At 42.0% G+C, this 23,763-nt stretch overlaps 2 protein-coding genes across 7 annotated transcripts in view; one reads left to right on the top strand and one right to left on the bottom strand.

Moving 5' to 3' along the window:
- Positions 9,996 to 23,763, top strand: part of MAK (male germ cell associated kinase) — a 56,285-nt gene continuing 42,517 nt past the window's right edge. For 2 of the 5 annotated variants that reach the window (XM_005665566.3, XM_005665567.3), the window contains exons 1-5: positions 9,996 to 10,092; positions 15,480 to 15,810; positions 18,904 to 18,958; positions 19,519 to 19,640; positions 23,553 to 23,632. In XM_005665566.3, the coding sequence (XP_005665623.2) occupies positions 15,710 to 15,810; positions 18,904 to 18,958; positions 19,519 to 19,640; positions 23,553 to 23,632 (358 nt within the window). In that variant the 5' untranslated portion in view covers positions 9,996 to 10,092; positions 15,480 to 15,709. The other 3 variants (XM_013977416.2, XM_013977417.2, XM_021100169.1) reach the window with 3 other exon arrangements.
- Positions 17,488 to 23,763, bottom strand: part of LOC100517166 (transmembrane protein 14C) — a 68,695-nt gene continuing 62,419 nt past the window's right edge. Inside the window, exon 7 of one of the 2 annotated variants that reach the window (XM_021100171.1) lies at positions 17,488 to 17,595. In XM_021100171.1, coding sequence (XP_020955830.1) covers positions 17,503 to 17,595 — 93 coding nt within the window. In that variant the 3' untranslated portion in view covers positions 17,488 to 17,502. The other variant, XM_021100172.1, reaches the window with a different exon arrangement.

Here is a 23,763-nt window from a genome sequence, read left to right as displayed (position 1 = left end):
TACCATAGGCTTTCCATCAACACCCTGGGAGAGCCATAGGGAATAAAGGTTATATCCTACCTTCAAAGAATTTACCCTAAAACTAATGGCAAAGTTCATACAAACTCATCTTCAAAAATGTAATACCAACCACCCACAAGTTCCAGGTGATTAATTAGTAATATAATTGACTACTCAAGACAAAACCCAGAACTCTTCAAACTAATAGAAAAACCTCAACAGATATGAAAATCTCAAAAACAAGTTACAGGAAGAAAATCATATCTAGGCTTATCATGATCAAACACCTGAAAGATCAAAAATAAAGAGAAAATTTTAAAATCTTCAGACAAAGGAGGGAAAATGATAGGCCTAAGTTCTGACTTCTCATCAGAAATAATGGGGGACAGAACCACACCTTCAAATTTCTGAAAGAAAGATGAAACAAAACAAATCATGTGAGCCCAGAATTCTACACCCAGAAGAAATGTTTCTCAAAAATAAATCAGAGTTTCCGTTCTTGCGCAGAGGAAACGAACCCAACTAGCCTGTGAGGATTCTGGTTTAATCCCCGGCCTTGTCAATAGGTTAAGGACCTGGCATTGCCACAAGCTGCAGTGTATGTGGCAGATGTGGCTTGGATCAGGTGTTGCTATGGCTGGGGTGTATTTTCAGTACATTATAATAACCTACAATGGAAAAGAATCTGAAAAAGATATACATATATATATATTTTTACATATGTATATCTATTTTTAACTATGTTTTAATTGAAATATAGTTGATCAAAATAAGACAAAATAAACTTTCGAATTCGTAAAAAAGATCCAATTACCTAGATGAGAGCCTAGAATGTTGTTTGTTAGATATTAGTTGTCTACAATCTGTTATATTAATAGACTAGCGTATGTTAATAATAGACATTAAATATTAAGACCAATAATTATAATTGTGCTAATAAATATTTATATTAACATATTTTTAAGTTAATGTAATTCATTATATATCGACCTGGGGGAAACATGAAACTCACCCCTATATCTACACACAAAAACTAATTGATTGATGGATAATAGACCTACACATAAAAGCTGAAACTATAAAGCTTCCAGAAGAAGATATAGGAGAATATCTCTGTGACCTTGTGATAGGCAAAGATTTCTTAGAACATGAAAAGCACTACTGTTAAAGATAAAAACTGAGAAGTAAAATATCGAAATCTAAAATTTCTGCTTATCAAATGACATCACTGAGAAAACGAAAAGGCAAGACACAGAGAGAAAATATTTGCAAAACATATATCTCACACAGAACTTGTATGCAGAATATGTAAAGAATTCAAGCTAATCAGTAAAGAGAAGACAAACAGCCCAACAATTGCCAAAAAAACCTTGAATAGTACTTCACAAAAGAAAACATATGAATGGCTAACATGTACATGAAAAGAGCCTCAAACTTATTAGTCATCAGGGAAATGTAAATTAAAACTAAATGAGCAAGTCTGCCATCAGTAGAACGGCTAATTTTTTTTTTAATGGACGGTGCCAAATGTTAGCAAGGATATGGAGCAAACTTGAATTCTCATCTGTTGCTACTAGAACAGTGAAATAACACAACTACTTTGGAAACTTATTTGGCAGTTCCTTTTAAAGTGTAACATACACCTCCCTTATGATCCAGCAATTTTACTCCTGGGTATTTATCCCCAAAGACATGAAAACCTATTTTCACTACAAAGAGTCGGAACAGCAACTATCACAGAAATTTTATCTATGTTGACCAAAGTTGATCAACCGGAAGATGAGTTAAAAAATTATGATAAATTCATCCAATGAACTGCTCTGCGATTTCATAAATGAACTACAGATAAACACAACACTACAGATGAATTTCAAAACATTATGCCGAGCAAATGCAGCAGGCACAAAAGTGTAAATCGGGAGTTCCCGTCGTGGCGCAGTGGTTAACGAATCCGACTAGGAACCATGAGGTTGTGGGTTCGATCCCTGCCCTTGCTCAGTGGGTTAACGATCCGGCGTTGCCGTGAGCGGTGGTGTAGGTTGCAGACGTGGCTCGGATCCCGTGTTGCTGTGGCTCTGGCGTAGGCCGGCGGCTACAGCTCCGATTCGACCCCTAGCCTGGGAACCTCCATATGCCGCGGGAGCGGCCCAAAGAAATAGCAAAAAACAAAAAAACAAAAAAAAAACAAAAAAAACAAAACAAACAAACAAACAAACAAAAGTGTAAATCCTCTATGATTCCAGTTGTGTGAAGTTCAAGAACTGGCAAAGCTTTAACACAGCTCTGTGAGTCAACTATATTCCAATAAAATTAAAAAAATTTTTTTTAAAGATACAGGCAAAACTGATATATAATAATAGAAATCAGATGAAGTTTGTCCATGGGGAAAGGGAGTAGGGATTGGCTGTCGGGGATACAAGAGAGGTTTCTGGGGTGATGGAAAAATGTCCTATATCTTGATCCCAGTGGTAATAACACTGGTGTCCCCATTTATCAACACGCAATCAATTGTGCACTTAAGAGCTGACATTTCAATGTACGTAAAGTTTGCTTCAAATTTTTAGAAAGTCCATTCTTTGCTTTTCCCAAGTAAAATAATAGACGCTCCATGAGTATTTCTCTAGAAGTGAAATATCTTTGGAGAGAGGCAAATGGGCGAAAAGCAGGGCTTTAGTCCTACTGAAAAGTGTTTTGATGAGACATTGCTGTTTTCTTGAAGATGGATACCCTTTGGGGGTTACTCCAAGACACTTAAAGAAAACTTTAAAATCTCTTGAGGTTTATGGAAGGGATATTAACGAAGATCATGCATCGTGGGTCACTCCATGTCCCGCCTCAACGTGGTAATGCCAAGAGCCGAGAAACACATAAAGACCCTGGACATTTTCATGCTACACCTTTCTTCTAAAATGGCCCAGCAAGAGTGATACCCACAGATCAGTGCTATTCCTCTGCCCGCATTTTGCACTTGAGCTCCAGCAAATCTACAAAGTGATGGTGAAGAATGGAAGAAACTGTGAGTATAATTCAGATTGCTCCCAAGTTAGAAATCTGGAGTTGTGTTGGTTGAGGTGGGGACATGGGGAACTACTGAATTTATCATCTCTTCATTTCTCAACAGTTTTTTCATTTGCTTGGATATTTCCCCCGCTTCCAGCATCAGCTACCACTGATTCCTCATTGTATGTGTGTGACCATTCTTGATGGAAGCTTTTAGAATCTTCTCTTTATCAGTAGTTTTTAAAAATTTCCCACTGATATGTCTTCATGTGGGTTTTCCCCTCTATTTTTTTACTGGCATTTGTTGAGCTCTTTGAATCTGGAAACAAGTGTCTTGAAGTTCCCAGGCGAGGGGTTGAATCAGAGCTGCAGCTGTTGGGCCTACATCACAGCTACAGCAACGCTGGATCTGAGCTGCTTGTGGCAATGCGGGGTCCTTAACTCACTGAGCAAGGCCAGGAGGGAACCCACATCCTCGTGGAAACTAGTTGGTTCTTTGCCCACTGAGCCACAGTGGGAATTCCCAATTCTTGTATTCGTTTTTTTTGTGTGTGTTTTCTTTCTTTCTTTTCTTTTCTTTCTTTTTTTTTTTTTTTTTTTTTTTTTTTTTGCTTTTTAGGGCCACACCTGAGGCATGTGGAGGTTCCCAGGCTAGGGGTCCAATCAGAGCTGCATCTGCCGGCCTACACCACAGCCACAGCAATGCCAGATCCGAGCCACATCTGCAACCTACACCACAGCTCATGGCAATGCCGGATCCTTAACCCACTGAGCGAGGCCAGGGATTGAACCTAAAACCTCGTGATTCCTAGTCGGATTCATTTCTGCTGTGCCATGATGGGAACTCCCTGCATTCATTTTTTTGATTTTTGATTCCATTTCTTCTTTCCTTTCCTCTGCACATTCATTAATTGGAGGAAAGACGGGATCCTCTTATTTTCTAATCTGTTCTCTCTTGTTTATTTTTTATTTGTTTCCTTACTTATTTTTGGCCATACCCGTAGCACGCAGAAGCTCATGGGCCAGGGATCGAACTTATGCCACAGCAATAATCTGAGCCACAGCAATGACAATGCTGAGTTCTTAACTGCTAAGCTACCAGGGACCTCCATGGTTTATTTTTTTAAAAACGAGATGCTGTTTTGTTCCAGTTTCCAGGAGATTTCTTTAAATTTCTGTTCCACTACTCTATTCTTTTATCCTAGATCTCTGCTCTCTTCACTTTATTTTCTGAGTTATTATTTCCTGACGGTATTACTTTCTTTTCTTTCATAGGATCCTCTTCCTATTTCATTCATGGATACAATAGTTTCTTTTTATGTCTTGGAGAATATGTTTTAAATGAGTTTTGTTTTTTCCATTAGAGTTGGTTTACAGTGTTCTGTCAATTTTCTACTGTACAGCCAGGTGACCCAGTCACACATACATGTATACATTCTTTTTCTCCCATTATCCTCCATCACAAGTGACTAGATACAGTTCCCAGTGCTCTACAGCGGGATCTCAATGCGTATCCATTCTAAATGCAATAATTTGCATCTATTAACCCCAGATTCCCAGTCCATCCCACTCCCTCCCCCTTTCCCTTGGCAACCATAAGAACCTCTGTTCTTGTCTTGGAGGGTATTAGTTATAGTTCAGGTTTGTATTACCTTTGTAAACATGTTCCCTATAGTGGGGTTTTTGGTTTTTTTGTTTTAGGGCCACACTTGCAGCATATGGAGGTTCCCAGGCTAGGGGTCAAATGGGAGCTGTTGCTGCCGGTCTAGCCAGAGCCACAGCAACGTGGGATCCAAGCCGAATCTGTGACCTACACCACAGCTCACGGCAATGCCGGATTCTTAACCCACTGAGCAAGGCCAGGGATCGAACCTGCAACCTCATGTTCATAGTCGGATTCGTTTCCGATGCACCACGGCGGGAACTCCCCCTATAGTGTTTTGTTTCCTCTGAGCCACAGAATTCCCTTCACCATCTCAAGTCCTTATTTGGATGGAGCTGGTCAGTCAGGGGACCTCAATCCTCAGGGCCTACAGAACTTCTTCTTATGTCACTCTGCTTTCCAAGAAGGTACTGCCTTCATCTATTACCAATGGCACAAGCCAGATGCCATCTTTCTGGAAGCCAAGCAGAGAAAGGGCCCTCGGGTCTCACCATTCAAAATTGCTCTTTTGGGAGTTCCCATCGTGGCGCAGTGGTTAACGAATCCGACTGGGAACCATGAGGTTGCAGGTTCGATCCCCGCCCTTGCTCAGTGGGTTAACGATCCAGCGTTGCCCTGAGCTGTGGTGTAGGTTGCAGATGCGGCTCGGATCCCGCGTTGCTGTGGCTCTGGCATAGGCCGGTGGCTGCAGCTCCGATTAGACCCCTAGCCTGGGAACCTCCATATGCCGCGGGAGCGGCCCAAAGAAATAGCAAAAAGACAAAAAAAAAAAAAAAAAATTGCTCTCTTAACCTTCCTATGTTCAGCAGCTGCCCCATCCGGCCTTCTGCTGCGCTAGCAAGGGGGCGTCACCTGGCTGGATGTGCTAGAGAATAAGAAGCGGAGTCTGCCTCTTTTACAGATTTTCGGCCAAGCCTCTTTTCTTCAGCCCCACCCCAGCCACTCTCTGGGGTCCCATGGAATCATCCCATTGTTCAACTTTATCTGAGTTTGAAGTGTTAATAAGCTTCCTCCTCCTTTGCCATTTAGTGTTTGCACTTAATGTTTTTGCTTTGAAAAGGTGAGCGTTTATCCTCAGAAAAAAGCATTTTGCTTGTCCCGATTCACCCAAGCATTTCACTTGTCCCAATTTACCCAATTCCTTTGCCAGACTGTACACAAGTAAAGAAAAAATGAGCATGAATGGTTGTAAAATATCAATCTAGTGACTTGGACTGATTTTTATAACTTCACATTTAAATAAAAACATAGCTCAGTAAATGTCTCTAAAGTCTCTGCAGGAAGCCAGTTAAAAATTATGCTTACCAAAGACTTCCGTGGTATTTTTAAAATGTGATGCTTATGCTTATTTCCTGTGACTTAAAAAGCTCCATTGAGGAGTTCCCTGGTGGCTCAGCAAGTTAAGGATCCAGCATTGTCACTACAGCGGCTTGGGTCGCTACTGTGGCATGGATTTGATCCCTGGCCTGGGAATTTCCACATGCTATGTATGGGTACAACCAAAGAGAAAAAAAAATTTTAAACTAAAAACCCAACCAAACAAAAACTCTCCAATGATTTCCTAAGCTTTTAAACATAACCTCCTTCAAATGTCCCACTGTGACCCAAATAAAGAAGTATGCATTTTAAGAAATGTAAAAACGTGAGAATGGAGTCCCCTTTGTGGCTCAACGGTTAACGAACGGGACTAGGATCCATGAGGATGTGGGTTTGGTCCCTGGCCTCACTCAGTGGGTTAAGGATCCGGTGTTGCTGTGAGCTGTGGTGTAGGTCGCAAACATGGCTCAGATCCCCCATTGCTATGGCTGTGGTGTAGCCCAGCAGCTGTAGCTCTAATTCAACCCCTAGTCTGGGAACCTCCATGGGCTGTGGGTGCGGCCTTAAAACAGCCAAAAAAAGAAAAAAAGAAAAAGCTGGGAATGAAAATTGGAATTTCAATAGTCCCCTGTCTTTATGCTATCCCTCTAGTATATTAAAAATTTTATTTCAGAGCTCTTGGATTTCATTTTGGGCAAGAACCTGCTGATATATCATATTACACAGAATCTTCTAAGTCAGTGAATAAAACATATAAACAAAGTTGCTGGACCTAGAAACATATTGATAAAGATCAGTTGCACAAATGCATTTGACAGAAGCAAACACACCTGAGGCGATGTAATTTATGACTTCCTCTGAAGCGGGACAGACGCTAGACTTATTTACGAAAGGTATGAAGTGAGCTGAACAGTCTGTTTAAACATAACAGTGCAGCAGCTGCTTCTTGACAGACAGGCCAGATCTCAGGTTCCCAGCCCTGTACCGCGGCATTTCGAGAGGCTCAGAGTCATCCATACGGATGTTTTGTGCCTGAAGTTCCAATTGAGTGTTTGGGGTTCAATGTCTTTTGACCGCCTAGACATAAGCCTTCCTTGGCTTCTGTCTGCAATTTCTGGGTCCTCCCTGAGGCAGGTGCAGAGGGTCCCTGTACCACGATGGCACTTGGCCAAGATGCTTTGTGTGTCACTGAATGGCACTAACATCCTTTTCCTGTGAAAAGCTGCATGTTCCAAACCATGGCCAAAAACCCCGCATCTACACATATTCTTGCTTTAGTGAAATATCTCTTTATATGATGATACGAAGTGGTTTTAGAATGGAAACTGGTGGTTTGTGGAACTGGCTTCTTCAGTGATACCAGTTTTCATTTTATAGTAAAATTTTTCATTTATCAAAAGGGGCAAACTTTTAGGGACAAAGAAGTCAATTCATCAGGAGGTCAATTCAACAATCTTAAATGTTTATGCATCTAACCACAGACCTTCAGAATGCATGAAAACTAATAGAACTAAAAGGAAGGAGTTCCCTGATGGTGCAGTGGGTTAAGGATCTGCCATTGCCACTGCTGTGGCTTGGGTGGCTGCTGTGGCATGGGTTTGATCCCTGGCCCAGAAACGTCTGCATATCATGGGCGTGGCCAATAAATAATCTGGGAGTTGCCGTCGTGGCGCAGTGGTTAACGAATCCAACTAGGAACCATGAGGTTTCGGGTTCGATCCCTGCCCTTGCTCAGTGGGTTAAGGATCTAGCGTTGCTGTGAGCTGTGGTGTACGTTGCAGACGCGGCTCGGATCCCGCGTTGCTGTGGCTCTGGTGTAGGCTGGCAGTTACAGCTCCGATTAGAGCCCTAGCCTGGGAACCTCCATATGCCGTGGGAGCCGCCCAAGAAATGGCAAAAAGACAATAAATAAATAAATAATCTGAGATTTAACACTACTTTCTCAGTAGTCCACAGAACAAGTAGCCAAAAAATCAGTAAGAAAACAGAAGACCTGAACAACGCTGTAAACAAAGTTGACTCTCATTTATAGAAAATTCCATCCAACCATAGAACATTCACTAAGATAAAATATATTCTGCGCTATAAATCAAATGTACTAATTTAGCCCTTATTTCAAGAGGTCAAATATAGAGACAGAATATGGAAAATATTTGGTTGAATGTTTTCCTTGCTTATAAATCTGAAAATTATTCCTTGTAACAAGAAGCTTGCATCCGACTACTTCACTATGTCTTCTTGTATAGCAACGAGGACTTTCTATGTTGATTTTTTTTATTCCTTTTACATCATGTATAAGACATCATATTGAATTGTATGAAATTATGTGTGTAAATTATCTTATCAATGAACTTTATTTCATGACAGAGAAAAAAATTTGTTTTAAAAATAAAGTGGAGGAGTTCCCCTTGTGGCTCAGCAGTAATGACCCCGACTAGTATCCGATAGGATACAGGTTCTATCCCTGAGCTAGCTCAGTGGGTTGAGGACCTGGCGTTGCCACAACCTGTGGTGTAGGTGGCAGACACGGCTCAAATCTGGCGTTGCTGTGGCTGTGGCCTAGGCCGGCAGCTAGAGCTCTGATTTGACCCCTAGCCTGGGGAATTCCATATGCTGTGTGTGTGGGCCTAAGAAGAAAAAAAAATTTTTTAAGTGGAAAAATACAAAAATACGGCAAAATATGAAACAGTAAACAGAGGAAGATAATATTTGTTGTCTCTTTTGAAACTTACCTGTGTCTTCCACTTTTATCCTTTGATTGGTTTTTATTTTATTTTTAAAATAAAAATTTTAATGGTTTTAATGCAAAGAAGTTGCTCAGAAAAGCACATTCAAGAAGCAATTTGTTAGGAATATCTCTATAAAATTGAAAGTGAATCAAACCTAAAAGTCATGGCCTCTATTGGACTGTACATCCCTCTAGAAAAACACAAATTCCCATTACGGAACATGAGCTGCTGGAGGGCAGAATCTTGATCATTCATTCGTTCAACAAAATGTTTACTGGACACCTACTATGTGCTAGGCACACTTCTACTGTTTTAAAAAAAATGAACAAATCACACGAATTCCTGCCCTGTGAAGATGATAGTTTAGTGGGGATGGAGTGGACACACAATAACAAAATGAGACGATATAGTATATTACAAGGTGATATGTACTATGAAGAAAAATAAAGCAAGGAGGATAGTTGTTAAAATTATGATCATGTGAACCTTGTTTTGAATTTAGGATTAAAATTTGACCATCGGGAGTTCCCGTCGTGGCGCAGTGGTTAACGAATCCGACTAGGAACCATGAGGTTGCGGGTTCGATCCCTGCCCTATGCTCAGTGGGTTAACGATCCGGCGTTGCCGTGAGCTGTGGTGTAGGTTGCAGATGCGGCTCGGATCCCGCGTTGCTGTGGCTCTGGCGTGGGCCGGTGGCTACAGCTCCGATTCAACCCCTAGCCTGGGAACCTCCATATGCCGCGGGAGCGGCCCAAGAAATAGCAACAACAACAACAAAAAAGACAAAAAGACAAAAAAAAAAAAAAAAATTTGACCATCGTCTTATATAGCTGTTACATTTCTTTAGAAAATAATTTAATTGAGATCTTAAGGACAGGGACTAACCAAACATATTTAACTAACTAAAGACACTAAACATATCCTTTGATGCCAGATGGATCAGAGCTGGTAGTTGAGGAAAAAGTAAAGAAGACAGCAGGGTGAAAAATGTATTGATCTAGGAATGTTTCCGTTGCCTTTCACAAGTCTGGGAACCAGATTCAATGAATGAATCAAGACTTTGTAGAATGAATCAGAACAAACCAAAACAAAATAAAGGGCCAACAAACCAACTTACTATAAAAAACTGAAAAGGTAATCAGAACTCTTCCAAACCCCAAATTAAATGGCAGAGAGCACTTGCTCTACTGACGCCCAAGTGTTCCCGGAAGCCCCATTCCTCATGAGGCGGGGCGTGGGCGGGTGGGCGGGGCCTGCCCGGCCAGGCCACGCCCCAGTGGGCGGGGTGTAAGCCGGCTGGCTGCGCAGGAGCGGGCGCATCCCCGCGGTTTCCTAGGAGATGAAACACACAAGACGCCAGAGCTTCACAAGGGAGCTAACGAGGTAAGCGGCGGGCTCTGGGAAGTAATCCCTAGCGGGCAGCGGGGCTGCCACCCTCCGTCTGACCCAGCCCGAGCCTGTCCTGCCAGGCGGCCCGGCATGTCCCATCGGCGCCCTGTCCTACCAGGGCCAATCTCCGCCGAGAGAAGGGGACTGGACACTGGTAGGAGGAGGGATTGGAGGGAGAAGGATTCGGGAAGGGGCAGAGCGGGCGGGAGGCGGGTCAGCCTACACATACTGCGGTCGGTTCACTCCCAGGCGCCCCCTTGACCACTTTCCTGCGCTCCTACACGGCGGGCTCCAGTCCTGGGTTGGAGGATGAAGGCGGACATCCATCAAACTGAGGGATCTGCACCCCCAAACCTTTCCCCTAGGGTCCCCCAAATCCCTACTCGCCCTCCTCCTCTCCCTTTAGTGCTTGGGCTGGAGGGGACACTACTTTTAGGAAGGAGGAGCGGGATCCCTTCTCGCTCGGAAAAGTGGCGAAACTGAGTTCAGAACGGTTATAAAATTTAAAAGCAGAGAGAAGAAACAGAAACTGGGTCCGAGTTCAGTCCTCATTGGTGCAACCCAAACGACTCCCAGGTAAAAGCGGAATCCAAGCACGGGGTGGACCTAGTCGGCGCCCCCAGTGTCCCGGCCGAGCTAGCCGCGGCGGCTCAGGGGATCACCTGCCTGCAGCGGCCGCACACCCCGAGCCCGGGGACGACCCCGTCCCGCAAGCCGGCGGGCACCGGCCACAGGAGTCTTTTAAGGGCCCTGGTTTGCGGAAAACGATCAGAGCGCCTGGTAACGAAAACCGTTTCTTTCCTGCAAAAACAGACAGAGAGACATGGCTGATTGAAGGACAGGGTTGGAGTCGGGGGGCTCGGGGCGGGGAGGCGGATAAAACTTGTTTTTAAAGGTTTGTAATCTAATTTCTAAAAGGAAGGAAATCTATGTAGTTGTGTTTAGATACGCTCTTAAAATGAGCAGGCATTTGTTCTAATGATAACGGAATTCTTAGAGTCAAAGTTATCGTAGTTATTTTAATCGGGAAAACAAACTCTTGAGTCGAAGTCACCCTGCAGCCTTTCCGCCTTCCTCTGCCGCCCCAATCCCCGGAGTCCACCGCCGTGTGACCGGGAAGGGGCGGCCACTTTCTGGCCTTGGGCAAGGGTGTTTGCTTTCTTCGTTGGGGTGTTTTTTTGGTTTGGTTTTGTTGCGTTTTAAAGTAATTTGTGAATATTAGCTCAAAGCACCGTGCTTTTATTTATTTGTAACACAAGCTTTTCCCCACTGTTAAAGCTCCCCTTTTAATTTTTTAAAGATGTGACTTGGTTAGTTTGGAATCTTTTTTCTGTTTTGCTTTTTAAACAACTTAGTGATTTGTACTTATTTTTTTTTAAATAAAAGTTAATGCTCTCCTTGGAGTAATAACATCACCGCAGATTTTACAAAGATAAGTCGCTGACGTCCAAGCTGTCTGCTCAGTGATTGGGCAGACGTTAATTTACCCTGTTTGCCCTCTCTGTTAATCTTCTTTAATCCTACCTAAATCCCTTATTAGCTGACAGAAGCTGTTGAGAATAAATCTCAAGTTTACAGTAATTGTGCACTTAGATAAAAATGAGGCAGCTAGAATGGGAGAGAAGTGATAAGGGTATTTCTTCAGGGTAGGTGTGTAATTGAGCCTCCACATAAATGTCTTTTTCTTTAAGCCAGAAGATAAGGTTTAACTCATATGCAAGTCAGTATTGTAGCTTGATTGCGGAAAATTCCAAATTGCTTAACGGTTTTGTTAAATTAATTGAGGATCATAGTTACATTATACTTACTTGCGTTTCACTCTGTTGCATATATGCAAATCTCCCCTTGCAAAAGAAATCATGTTAATACATCCCTATTTTGCAGGATTAGCTTTCCACAGCTCAACAGAGAAGAATAGATGTAACTTGTAGAGAAATATTATTGGGTGTAAACTGGGGACCCATAGGCAGGCTATCTTTTAAGTTACAGATACTGCTTTTTATTTATTTACTTATGTTTGTCTTTTCTAGGGCTGCTCCCCCGGCATATGGAGGTTCCCAGGCTAGGGGTCTAATCTGAGCTGTAGCCACTGGCCTACGCCAGAACCACAGCAATGCGGGATCCGAGCCATATCTGCAACCTACACCACAGCTCACAGCAACGCCGGATCCTTAACCCACTGAGCAAGGCCAGGGATCGAACTCGCAACCTCATGGTTCCTAGTCGGATTCGTTAACCACTGAACCACGATGGGAACTCCAGATACTGCTTTTTGACTAATCCATTTAGGCCTTGCTATGCTACCCTGATTTTTTTTTTTTAAGTTAAAAAGAAATTTTTAACTTTTTAAATAAAATTTTTTAGGAGTTCCCGTCATGGTGCAGCAGAAACAAATCCAGCTAGGAATCATGAGGTTTCGGGTTTGATCCCTGGCCTCACTCAGTGGGTTAAGGGTCCAGTGTTGCAGTGAGCTGTGGTGTAGGTCGCAGACTCAGCTCGGATCTGGCATGGCTGTGGCTGTGGCGTAGGCCAGCAGCTACCCCTCCCATTAGACCCCTGGCCTCGGAACCTTCATATGCTGGGAGTTCGGCCCTAAAAGGACAAAAGTCAAAAGACAAAAAAAAAAAAAGAAAAAAAAAATTTAAAAAGTTGTTTGTGTGCTATCAGTGAGTAGGTACATGGCAATAATGATTTAAAAAAAAAAAACAGCCTTTATATCTATGACTTTTGACATTAGGCCATTATCCTTATATTTTCATGGGGAGAAAGGGACAGCTGAAATGGCCAGCTTCTCACTCTGGAGAGCTGTTTATTTTGTAATTAATATGAGGCCTTTCTAACATTTTGTCTGGGAGCATAGCATGCAAACTTGTTTTACTTAAGATTAGGTAGGGCTTAAATGGGCCCAATTAGCTCAGAGCCACAAATCGGAGCTTTTTAAAATCTATATTATAGCCGTAATTGTCACCACTCTACCCCTTGAATGAAAGCCGCAAGCAGATGGCCGTGTCCCTTGTTTATTTTCCCCTGAAAATAAGTATATCCTGTGCTACAGGCCTCTTCACCTGAAGCCACCTCTGTGTTTCCAGGGTTTATGTGGAAGACAGTTGGTCAGGCTTGGAATGAAATTTCTATAACAGCCACGCCCAAATGGGTGGGCTTCCAGGCCCGGGCAGAAAGGCACCCGTGACTGAATGATCAGCTGCCTCTTAGCACCGGTGATGGTGGTGGCTGAAGTTCTCAATAGTGGAAGAGAAAGAGGCAGTTACTTCACTGGTGCAGCTTGTTGAGCCACATGGCAAAGTGAAGTTTCCAAACTGCTTCTGGCACCTCACCTTTGAACATCTGTCTCCACCTGGGCACCTCCCTCTTTCACTCACTTCTCGCTCTCTCTCTCTTTTTTAGGGCTGCGCCTGGGACATATGGAAGTTCCCAGGCTAGGGGTCGAATCGGAGTTACAGCTGCCCGCCTACACCACAGCTACAGCAACTCAGGATCCAAGCCACCTCTGCAGCCTGCACCACAGCTCATGGCAATACGGGCTCCTTAACCCACTGAGCGAAGCCAGGGATCGAACCTGCGTCCTTATGGATGCTAGTCGGGTTCATTACCACGGAGCCTACATTACTACATCAAGCAATTTGTCCTTTTCCCGAAGTGCCTGCATTACTGTCTATCTCTCAGACCCTCAGTGCTTGTCCCCAGTTAGGTGTTAACATGAAACTAATTTGTTTCACATGCAGTAAATTTACAAAGATGATGCTCTTATCCCTTTAAATGTCTACATTTACTAATTTTGGGGTAGGGTTAAAAAAAATAATAATTTTCATAATGGAACTCCAGGCAGACCCCTTCCTCTCCTCCCACTCTCTCCCTTCACTGTTTCTGGCCCTTAATTTTTCACAGTGTCCTACCGGGTATCGGGATGGGCCAGATGTAGCCCAGGGTACAGTCAGGGGGTACAGTCAGGGGAGCACTCTGTGTACTTTCCAGGTTGTTTATAGCCCCTTGCAGTGGAGTTAGGAATCTTTAGGGGGCTGTGGGGTGAGGAAGCTTTCATTACAGGGTAGATTCTACGTGGTTTGGGAATGGAGACAGGTGGTTCCTTTAGCTGCGTCAATGATCTTAAATCTGGGAAGAACAGGTTGTGAAAAAGTTGGGGACCACACTGAAAAAAACAGCTTCGGGCTAATGCAACTATTAGACTGACGCCATCATTGATGCTCTGATTGATCATAGGTCATTTAATGCGTCTGTGTTTTCATTGTACAGTTTTACTGATATCAGGACCATCGTGTCCTTTTGGACAAATATATTCTGTGTATTGTTGTTATTTAACCAGAAAGAATCAGCACACCTCTAGAGAGCACATCTCCTTAAAAGAGATAAGTGCATGTCTCCTTAAATAGGGAAGGAGGAAAAGAATGTCAAGCCATTTAACATGCTGATAATAAAAAAGCACATGCATGAATCACTTGGCTGTAAATTAACTATACTTCCATGAAAAAGGGTTAAGGAGTTCCTGTCATGGCTCAGTGGTTAACGAATCCGACTAGGAACCATGAGGTTGCGGGTTCGATCCCTGGCCTCGCTCAGTGGGTTAAGGATCCGGCATTGCTGTGAGCTGTGGTGTAGGTCACAGACACGGCTTGGGTCCTGAGTTCCTGTGGCTGTGGCGTAGGCCAGCGGCTACAGCTCCGATTCGACCCCTAGCCCCTGGGAACCTCCATATGCCGTGGGTTTGGTCCTAGAAAAGTCAAAAAGAAAATAAAAGGGTTAAAAATTATTTTGTGCAAACTCATTTGCAACAAAACATGACCTTAATGATGTGAGGCCATATATAGTCTTCATTTATTTTACTTTTCACATATTTTTCTGCAGGTACATGAAGATGCCGCTTGGGAGGTGTTAGGTACCATATTACTTTTCTAAAACATATGAATTCCTGGGTCCCAGACACATCTGGCCCAGGTGTTTCGCATAAGGAATTGTGGTCCAAATTAAGTATGATGGAAAATTTTCTTCAAAGAATGGCTATAGTATAGAGTCTGATTTTCCAAAGTCTGATTTGGACTAACAGAGATTATATTCAGTCAAAAAGGAATTATATAAACCACTAAGCCAGTATTGATCGAACATTCGTGGGATGAGTAGCATGGTAGCATGTAAATGAAGCCAGGATTCACCCGTGATTATTATCCATCTATTATATATGAAAGTCATCCCACACAGCACAGTTGATGTACTGACACCTGTTTAACATGTTGGTATTTAATTTATTTATAATTTCCCCTGTGCTGTAGCTTACCAGCGAATTTTTGGAAGAGCTTCTTTAATGCAAATTCCATGGATTGATTGATTGATTGATTGATTGATTGCAGGGCGTTCATAAGAATGGAAGCACTGTTTCCTTGCCAGAGTCCCGATTGCTGTATCTTACGAAGCCACATAATCTTGAGGGAGAGCCTGTGACTGAACGATGACAAACCTGTCACCAGCCTGGCAACAGCAGTCTATGGGCAAAAACGAATCACAATAAAGAAGCATTTCTATTTCTGTTCAGCGAAGAAGTCATTTCAGTCAGCCACGCCGGCTGCATTATTTTTCCAAGATGAACCGATACACAACCATGAGACAGTTGGGAGACGGTACCTATGGGAGCGTGCTGATGGGCAAGAGTAACGAATCGGGCGAGCTGGTGGCCATCAAAAGGTACCGTGGGCCACGCTGCGAGGTTCACCTCTGGGAACCCATCTGTCGTTTCCTTTGCCCAGTTGAGAATATATACAGGCACAGAGTGAAGTCTGATTTGGATGCCATGCCTGTTAGGCTAATAATATGGAATGTCAAAAAGGAGTTCTCTTGCTCCCCATGTGCATTATTTTAATGTTCTGGTTTGTCCAGCCACATTGACAAATCGAAAAATATAAGGCTCTGCTTTTTTGTGCATGATTAATTTGAACAGAAACTGAAGGTACTGTTGAGAATTTGTTCTAGAACTGAAAGTGGAGTACAAAGTAGAGCTTGTTATTTCTTTAAAACAATAGGCCTCAAAATCAGATGGTTTTCATAATACCAAACTGAAGTTTTTCCTCCTTTCTTTTTTTTTTTTTTTTTTTTTTTTTTTTGTCTTTTTAGGGCCATACCCGAGGCATATGGAGGTTCCCAGGCTAAGGGTCAAATCAGAGCAGTAGCTGCTGGCCTATGCCACAGCTACAGCAACACGGGATCTGAGCTACGTCTGTGACTACACCACAGCTCATGGCAACGCTGGGTCCTTAACCCACTGAGTGAGGCCATGGATGGAAACTGCATCCTCTTGGATACTATTCAGATTCGTTTCCACTGAGCTGCAACAGGAACTCGCCAAATTGAGTTCTGAATGGTATATGTTATTTTCCTGAGCTTACCAAGTAAACAAAATTAATTATGATTAACTTATTTCTTATATTTGTTATCTGCTATGTGTAAAAAAAAAAAAAAATCCCAAAGCTTAGTGATTTAACGCAAGAACAGACATTAATTTTTTTACTTTTTATTTTTTTGCTGTGCCTTTTTTTTTAGGGCTGCACCCGCAGCATAAGGAGGCTTCCAGGCTAGGGTCCAGTCGGAGCTATAGCTGCCAACCTTCTCCACCACAGCCATGTGGGATCCGAGCCATGTCTGTGACCTGCACCACAGCTCACAGCAATGCCAGATCCTTAACCCACTAAGCAAGGCCAGGGTTCAAACCTGCGTCCTCATGGATGCTAATCAGATTCGTTAACCACTGAGCCATGACGGGAACTCCAAGAACAGACATTTATTTAATTCACAGTTTCTATGGGTCAGGAATTCAGGAGCTCTGCTGTGGTTCTGGCTCCAGGTTCTGGCTCTGGATGTCAGCCAAGGTTGCAGTCATCTTGCTGGACAACCCCGTCCAAGGTGGCAAAGGACCACAGACTGGGTGGCTCGAACAGGGTATTTATCTCCTCCCAGATCTGGAGGCTAGAAGTCTGAGATGTAGGTGTCAGCAGGGCTGGCCTCTCCTGGGCTGGCGATGGCTCTCCTCTCCCTGTGTCATCACATGATCTTCCTATGTGTGCGTCCTAATCGCCTCTTAGGAGGCCACCAGTCATGTCGGATTAGAAGCCACCCTGAAAACCTCCTTGAACCTTAATCACCTCTGAGGTCTGGCTCCAAATACAGTCACGCGCCCAGCTACCCGGGGACGTTAGGATCTCAGCGTATGGATTTGGAGGAAATACAGCTTGGCTCCTGCTAGGCTTCTGTAACAAAGTTGCAACCACAGGCTGGGTGGCTTAAACAGCAGAGATTTATGGACACAGCTCTGGAGGCTGGAAGTCTGAGATCAAGGTGTCAGCAGGGTTAGTTCCTCCTGAGGGCTGGGAGGAAGGCTCTGTTCTAGGACTTTCTCCTTGGCTTATGGATGGCTTTTTCGCTCTGTACCCCTCCCATATCAGTGTCCCTCCATGAACATCTCAGTGTCCAAATTTCCTGTTTTTATAAAGACAAAAAGAAGCCTCAGTTCCTCTTCATATGGGCCTTTACAAATAGTTGCTTGAGTGTCTTCATGACATGGCAGGTGGCTTCCACCAGGACGAGTGTTGGAAACTGATAACCACATCAAGCAAATGATGATAATCTAAATCTTAAATGCTTTCACAAATGTTTATCGGATGTTAAAGACTTGACAATATCATGATCTAAAACATTGCATATATAAGGACATTTTTCAATAAAATATTGTCCAATAGCCATTATTATCAAATAAGTAAGTGTACAATGTACAGCAAATAAAATGAAAAATAGGAATTAAAAAGAAACTTCTGGAGTTCCTGTCTTGGCGCAGCAGAAATGAATCCTACTAGGAACCATGAGGTCTCGGGTTCAATCCCTGGCCTTGCTCAGTGGGTTAAGGATCCAGCATTGCTGTGAGTTGTGGTGTAGGTCGCAGACGCAGCTCGGATCTGGCGTTGCTGTGGCTGTGGTGTAGGCTGGCAGCAACAGCTCCGATTGGACCCCTGGCCTGGGGGCCTCCATATGCCGAAACTGTGGCCTTAAAAAGACAAAAGACATAAAGAAAGAAAGAAACTTCCCTGACCTGATAAAGTGAAATATTACAGGTACTTCCTGTAAAGTTGGTTTTAAGACCAGAGTGGCTGCCATATCCCCTGCCGATCAAGACTGAATTGGAGACCCTCATGTAATAAGAGAAAAAATAATAATAAATGAAATACAACAATTAGCTAAAATGAGTATTTGTAGGTTAAATGATTATATAAATTCACACAAATAAATATACTTCATTACACATTAATTTATATGTTGGAGTTACTGCTGTGGCACAGTGGGTTAAGGATCGGTATTGTCTCCATGGCGGCACGGGCTTGATCCCCAGTTTGTCACAGTGGGTTCAGGATACAGCATTGCCACAGCTGTGGCTCAGATTAGAATCTTAGCCTGGGAAGATACATATGCCACGCGTGTGGCCCTAAAAATATTATATGTAGAAACATCTTTAAAAGAGCTGGGAGGATTTACATAAAATCCACGAAGGCTGAGGAATTTGGAGCACAGAGGGGTCACTAGGTAAGATGCTCAAGACACAGCTTGGTCCTGAACCTGCACCAAATGGCCTTGAGATACATATAAAAGAGAAGTGTTATCCTTTCAAGGAGGAAGAAGGAGAGAGACCATAACTTATCCAAAAGGAACCAATAATAGAGTAAGACAGCCAACGCTGTAATTTGGGTCTTCAAATTCTCAGTTCCCAAACACTAAACTTGTCTTTTTTTATTTCAGAATGAAGAGAAAGTTCTATTCTTGGGATGAATGTATGAACTTGAGAGAAGTTAAGGTAAAATCCCATGGACGAAAAGGAGCCCAGAGGCCTTAGCTCTGCCTCACCCCTCTCTCATTTCTTTTTTTTTTTTTTTTTTTTTGTCCTTTTAGGTCCGCACTTGTGGCCTATGGAGGGTCCCAGGCTAGGGGTCTAATTGGAGCTGTAGCCACCAGCCTACACTACAGCCACAGCCACACCAGATCCAAGCCGTGTCTGCGACCAACACCACAGCTCACAGCAACGCCGGATCTCCAGCCCACTGAGCAAAGCCACTGAGAACCTGCATCTTCATGGATGCTAGTCAGATTTGTTTCCACTGAGCCATGCTGGGAACTCCGAATTGGTTGATTTTTGCACTCACATTTCACTACTTAAAACAATTACTGCGTTCTTTAAATAGGTGTTCTAAGATGGTTTTAAGACATGCAAAATATTATAGCTATTAAAACTTCATTAATGAATTTCAAAGAAATAGAAAATGACTTAGGGTACTTATCATACTTAGCATTGGTAAGATTTTGTCAACTTCTGTAATTTTGCTTTAAGAAGTTTAATGCTGACTTGCTCTATTGCAGTCTCTGAAGAAACTTAATCATGCCAATGTGATTAAACTGAAAGAAGTTATCCGAGAAAATGACCATCTTTATTTTATATTTGAATATATGAAAGAAAACCTCTATCAATTAATGAAAGACAGGTATGTCTTTATGAAAACCAATTTCTTTCTTATTATCTCCTTGGGTCCCTTCAGTTCGCCACACTTTGCAGTATACTGACTTATCAGTCCAAGAGGTGGCTGTAAATTAGCTGTTATCTTTATCCAAGGATAATATCTAACACTAAGAAGAACCTCATCTCTTAAAAGGCACGATAAATATTTCAAATAAACACACTTAACTACCTAGCTATATTTTTTGAAACAAAAATCTATCTATAGTTCAATACTCAGTAATAAAGCTGGCCTTGAGCAAAATTGAGAAAATTATCTTCCTTGCTCTCCCAAACATCTTATGAAAGGTTAATGAAGGAATGGAAGAAAGAATGAAGTTGCTTTCAAGAAAAGATCTAAATAAAAATCATTAAAAAAAAAAAAAGGAGAGATCTCATATGGAGTTTCCTTGTGGTACAGTGGGTTAAGGATCTCATGTTGTCACTGCAGCGGCCTGGGGTTGCTGCTGTAGCACAGGTTTGATCTTGGCTCAGAAACCTCCACATGCTATAGGTGTGGCCCCCCAAAAAAAGAAAAAGAAAGAATCTAATAAACTCATTTGTTCGAATGCTCAAGTGAATGATAAAAATGTGTTACCAATTCCAATGAAATTCTCATTTTAATTTTTAAACATGAACAGACTCTCTAAAGAACAAGAGCTTCGGTTATCTGCCATGACCTTAGGGAGGATGGAACCGCTACCAGTCGCATCTGGAAGATTAATGTCCATTTTGCTGTTTTTAAAGCCAGAGTTGTTCAGCAAAAGATCTAAAAATACTTTAGAAATAAATTTCCCAATGGAATGATGTCAATTTCACTCTCTGTAGTTGTTTCATACATACACACATTTCATATACACACACACACACTTATTCAGGGTCTAAGCATGGTGAGTCAATTTTTTTTCCTTGTTTTTGTCTGTGCCACTGGCATACAGAAATTCTTGGGCCAGGGACCGAACCCAAGCCACAGCACTGACAATGCCAGATCCTTAACTCACTGTGCTACCAGGGAACTCCCAATTTTCTTTAATTATATTTTATTTCACAAATACTTATTGACACTTATAAGCTTTTGTACAGCAAAGGAAATCATTTTTAAAAAACTGAAAAAAAACACTACAGAATGAGAGGAAATTCTTGCAAATAATGCAACCAACAAGGGCTTATTCTCCAAAATATACAAACAACTCCTCATACAACTCAACAACAAAAAAGCAAACAATCCAATCAAAAAAATGGACAGAAGACCTAAGTGGACATTTCTCCAAAGAAGACATGCAGATGGCCAGTAGGCACATGAAAAGATGTTCAAATCACTAATCATTAGAGAAATGCAAATCAAAACTACAATGAGGTATCACCTCACACAGGTCAGAATGGCATCATTAATAAGTCTACAAATAACAAATGCTCCTTGACTGTTGGTGGGAATGTAACCACTATGGAGAACAGTAAGGCAGTTCCTCAAAAAACTAAATGCAGAATTACCATATGATCCAGCAATCCCACTGCTGGGCATATATCCAGACAAAACTATAATTCAAATAGAGACGTGCACCTCTATGTTCATAGCAGCACTATTCACAATAGCCAAGACATGGAAACAACCTAAATGTCCATTGGCAGATGAACAGATTCATATACAATGGAATACTACTCAGCCATAAAGAAGAATAACATAATGCCACTTGCAGCAACATAGATGGAATTAGAGATTATCATCCTAAGTGAAGTAAGACAGGAAGAGAAAGATAAATACCATATGATATCACTTATATGTAGAATCTAAAATACGGCACAAATGAACTTATCCTCAAAACAGAAAGACACTCACAGGCATAGAGAACAGACTTGTGGTTGCCAAGAGGAGGGGGAGGAAGTGAGGTGGCCTGGGACTTTGGGGTTAGTAGAGGCAAACTATTACATTTGGAGTGGATAAACAAGGTCTTGCTGTATAGCACAAGGAACTATATCCAATAATCAGGATAGACCATGATGGAAAAGAATATTAAAAAAGAATGTACATGTATGTATAACTGAGTCATCAGATAATTCAACTATCTTTTTTTTTTTTTTTTTTTTTTTTTTTGCTTTGTAGGGCTGCACCTGTGGCATATGGAAGTTCCCAGGCTAGGGGTCAAATCAGAGCTACAGATGCTGGCCTATGCCACAGCAACACCTGATCTGAGCCACATCTGCAACCTGCACCACAGCTCACAGCAACACTGGATCTTTATCTCACTGAGCGGGACTGAACCGCAACCCCATGGTTCCTAGTCAGATTCATTTCCACTGTGCCATGATGGGAACTCTAAGGCCTTTTTTATTCAAGTAAACTTCCATTTCAATTGAAGACCAACATACAAAACCTTTGATATTAGAAGTGAATCTTCAATATATAGCATTCTTTTTACAAATTTTAATGGTTGGCAGAGGGAGTTCCCATTGTGGCGCAGTGGCAATGAATCTGACTAGGAACCATGAGGTTGTGGGTTTGATCCCTGGCTTTGCTCAGTGGGTTAAGGATCCCGCATTGCCGTGAACTGTGGTGTAGGCTGGCAGCTGTAGCTCTGATTGGACCCCTAGCCTGGGAACCTCCATATGCTGCAGGTGTAGCCCTAAAAAAAAAAAGAAAGAAATTATGAAGTTTAAATGCTTAAAATGATTACTTCCAACACAGCATGGCTTCAGGGTCAAAGAACTGATGTGTTGTTCATATTAATTTGGGATGCCAGTGATTAATATTTTTAACATTAAGATCTTACTTTAGGCTTTATATAATTACCATGTCAAGCTGCATTGTCCAAACAGTAGCTACCATTACATCTGGCTGTTGAGCTCTTGAAATGTGGCTAGTTTGGACTGAGCTGTGCTGTAAAATGTAAAATTAATTACACACGAGATTTTGAAAACTTAATTTTAAAAAAAAGGAATGTAAATTCATTAATAATTTTATATTAATTACACTTTGAAATAGTATTTAGTTATCTATTGGGTTAAATAAAATATATTTGTAAAAGTTAATTGCATATGTTTCATTTGCTTTTCCCCTTTTTATTCTTTTTTTTTTTTTTTTTTTTTTGTTGGCTATGCCAGGGATTGAACCTGCGCCACAGCAGCAACCTGAGCGCTGCAGTGACAATACAGGATCCTTCAGGATCCATAACTTGCTGTGCCCCTCCTCGTTGGCTTTTCTTAATATGACTCCTGGAAAAATTTTAAATACATAAGTGGTTCTCATTTGCAGCTCTTGTTATAATTATACAGTAATAATGCACAGTATAAAACTAAAGCAGTTATGCCCCTAAAACTTTTTTTTTTTAGGGCTGCACCTGCGGCATATGGAAGTTCCCAGGCTAGGGGTCTAATCAGAGCTGTTGCTGCCGGCCTACACCACAGTCATAGCAACTCGGGATCCAAGCCCCACGTCTGCGACCTACACCACAGCTCACAGCAATGCTGGATCCTTAACCCACTGAGCGAGGCCAGGGATCGAACTGACAACCTCATGATTCCTAGTCAGATTCATTTCCACTGCGCCACGACGGAACTCCGTGCCCCTAAAACTCTTAAAGCTGACATAATGCAGATTTGTACACTTGGCTTATCTGATGGTTATCAGTTTTCCAATTTACTTTGTTCCTCTTTGTACACTTTAGACTTTAGCTACTGAATATTTGAGCAATACCTTTAGAATTGGATTTCAGTTTTTGCCAAATATCAAAAATACTCTAATTTCACATTTTAAGTGTCTGACCTTTTAACTCTAAAAAGCTATACATCAGACGTTTAGTGAGTACTATGTGGCCAAGAGAGAAGGAACATCTCTCTGCATGTTTATTTTGGTTGCTTGCTTGGTTAACAGAATTACAGGACTGTATTTTTCATTGCTTCACAGAAACAAGTTGTTCCCTGAGTCTGTCATCAGAAATATTATGTATCAAATATTGCAAGGGCTGGCATTTATCCATAAACATGGTAAGTTTCACTTTCTTGCCTCTTTAGCAATCTCAAGTTTCCTGTCATGCATGGGACGTGTATATACACGGTTAAATCATAATATATTGCATAACTACAAGTTTGGAATAGGTGCTGACTCACTGACATTT

Source organism: Sus scrofa, chromosome 7, assembly GCF_000003025.6.
Source record: "Sus scrofa isolate TJ Tabasco breed Duroc chromosome 7, Sscrofa11.1, whole genome shotgun sequence".
NCBI classification, from domain to species: domain Eukaryota; kingdom Metazoa; phylum Chordata; class Mammalia; order Artiodactyla; family Suidae; genus Sus; species Sus scrofa.
This window is presented reverse-complemented; position numbering and strand designations above follow the sequence as displayed.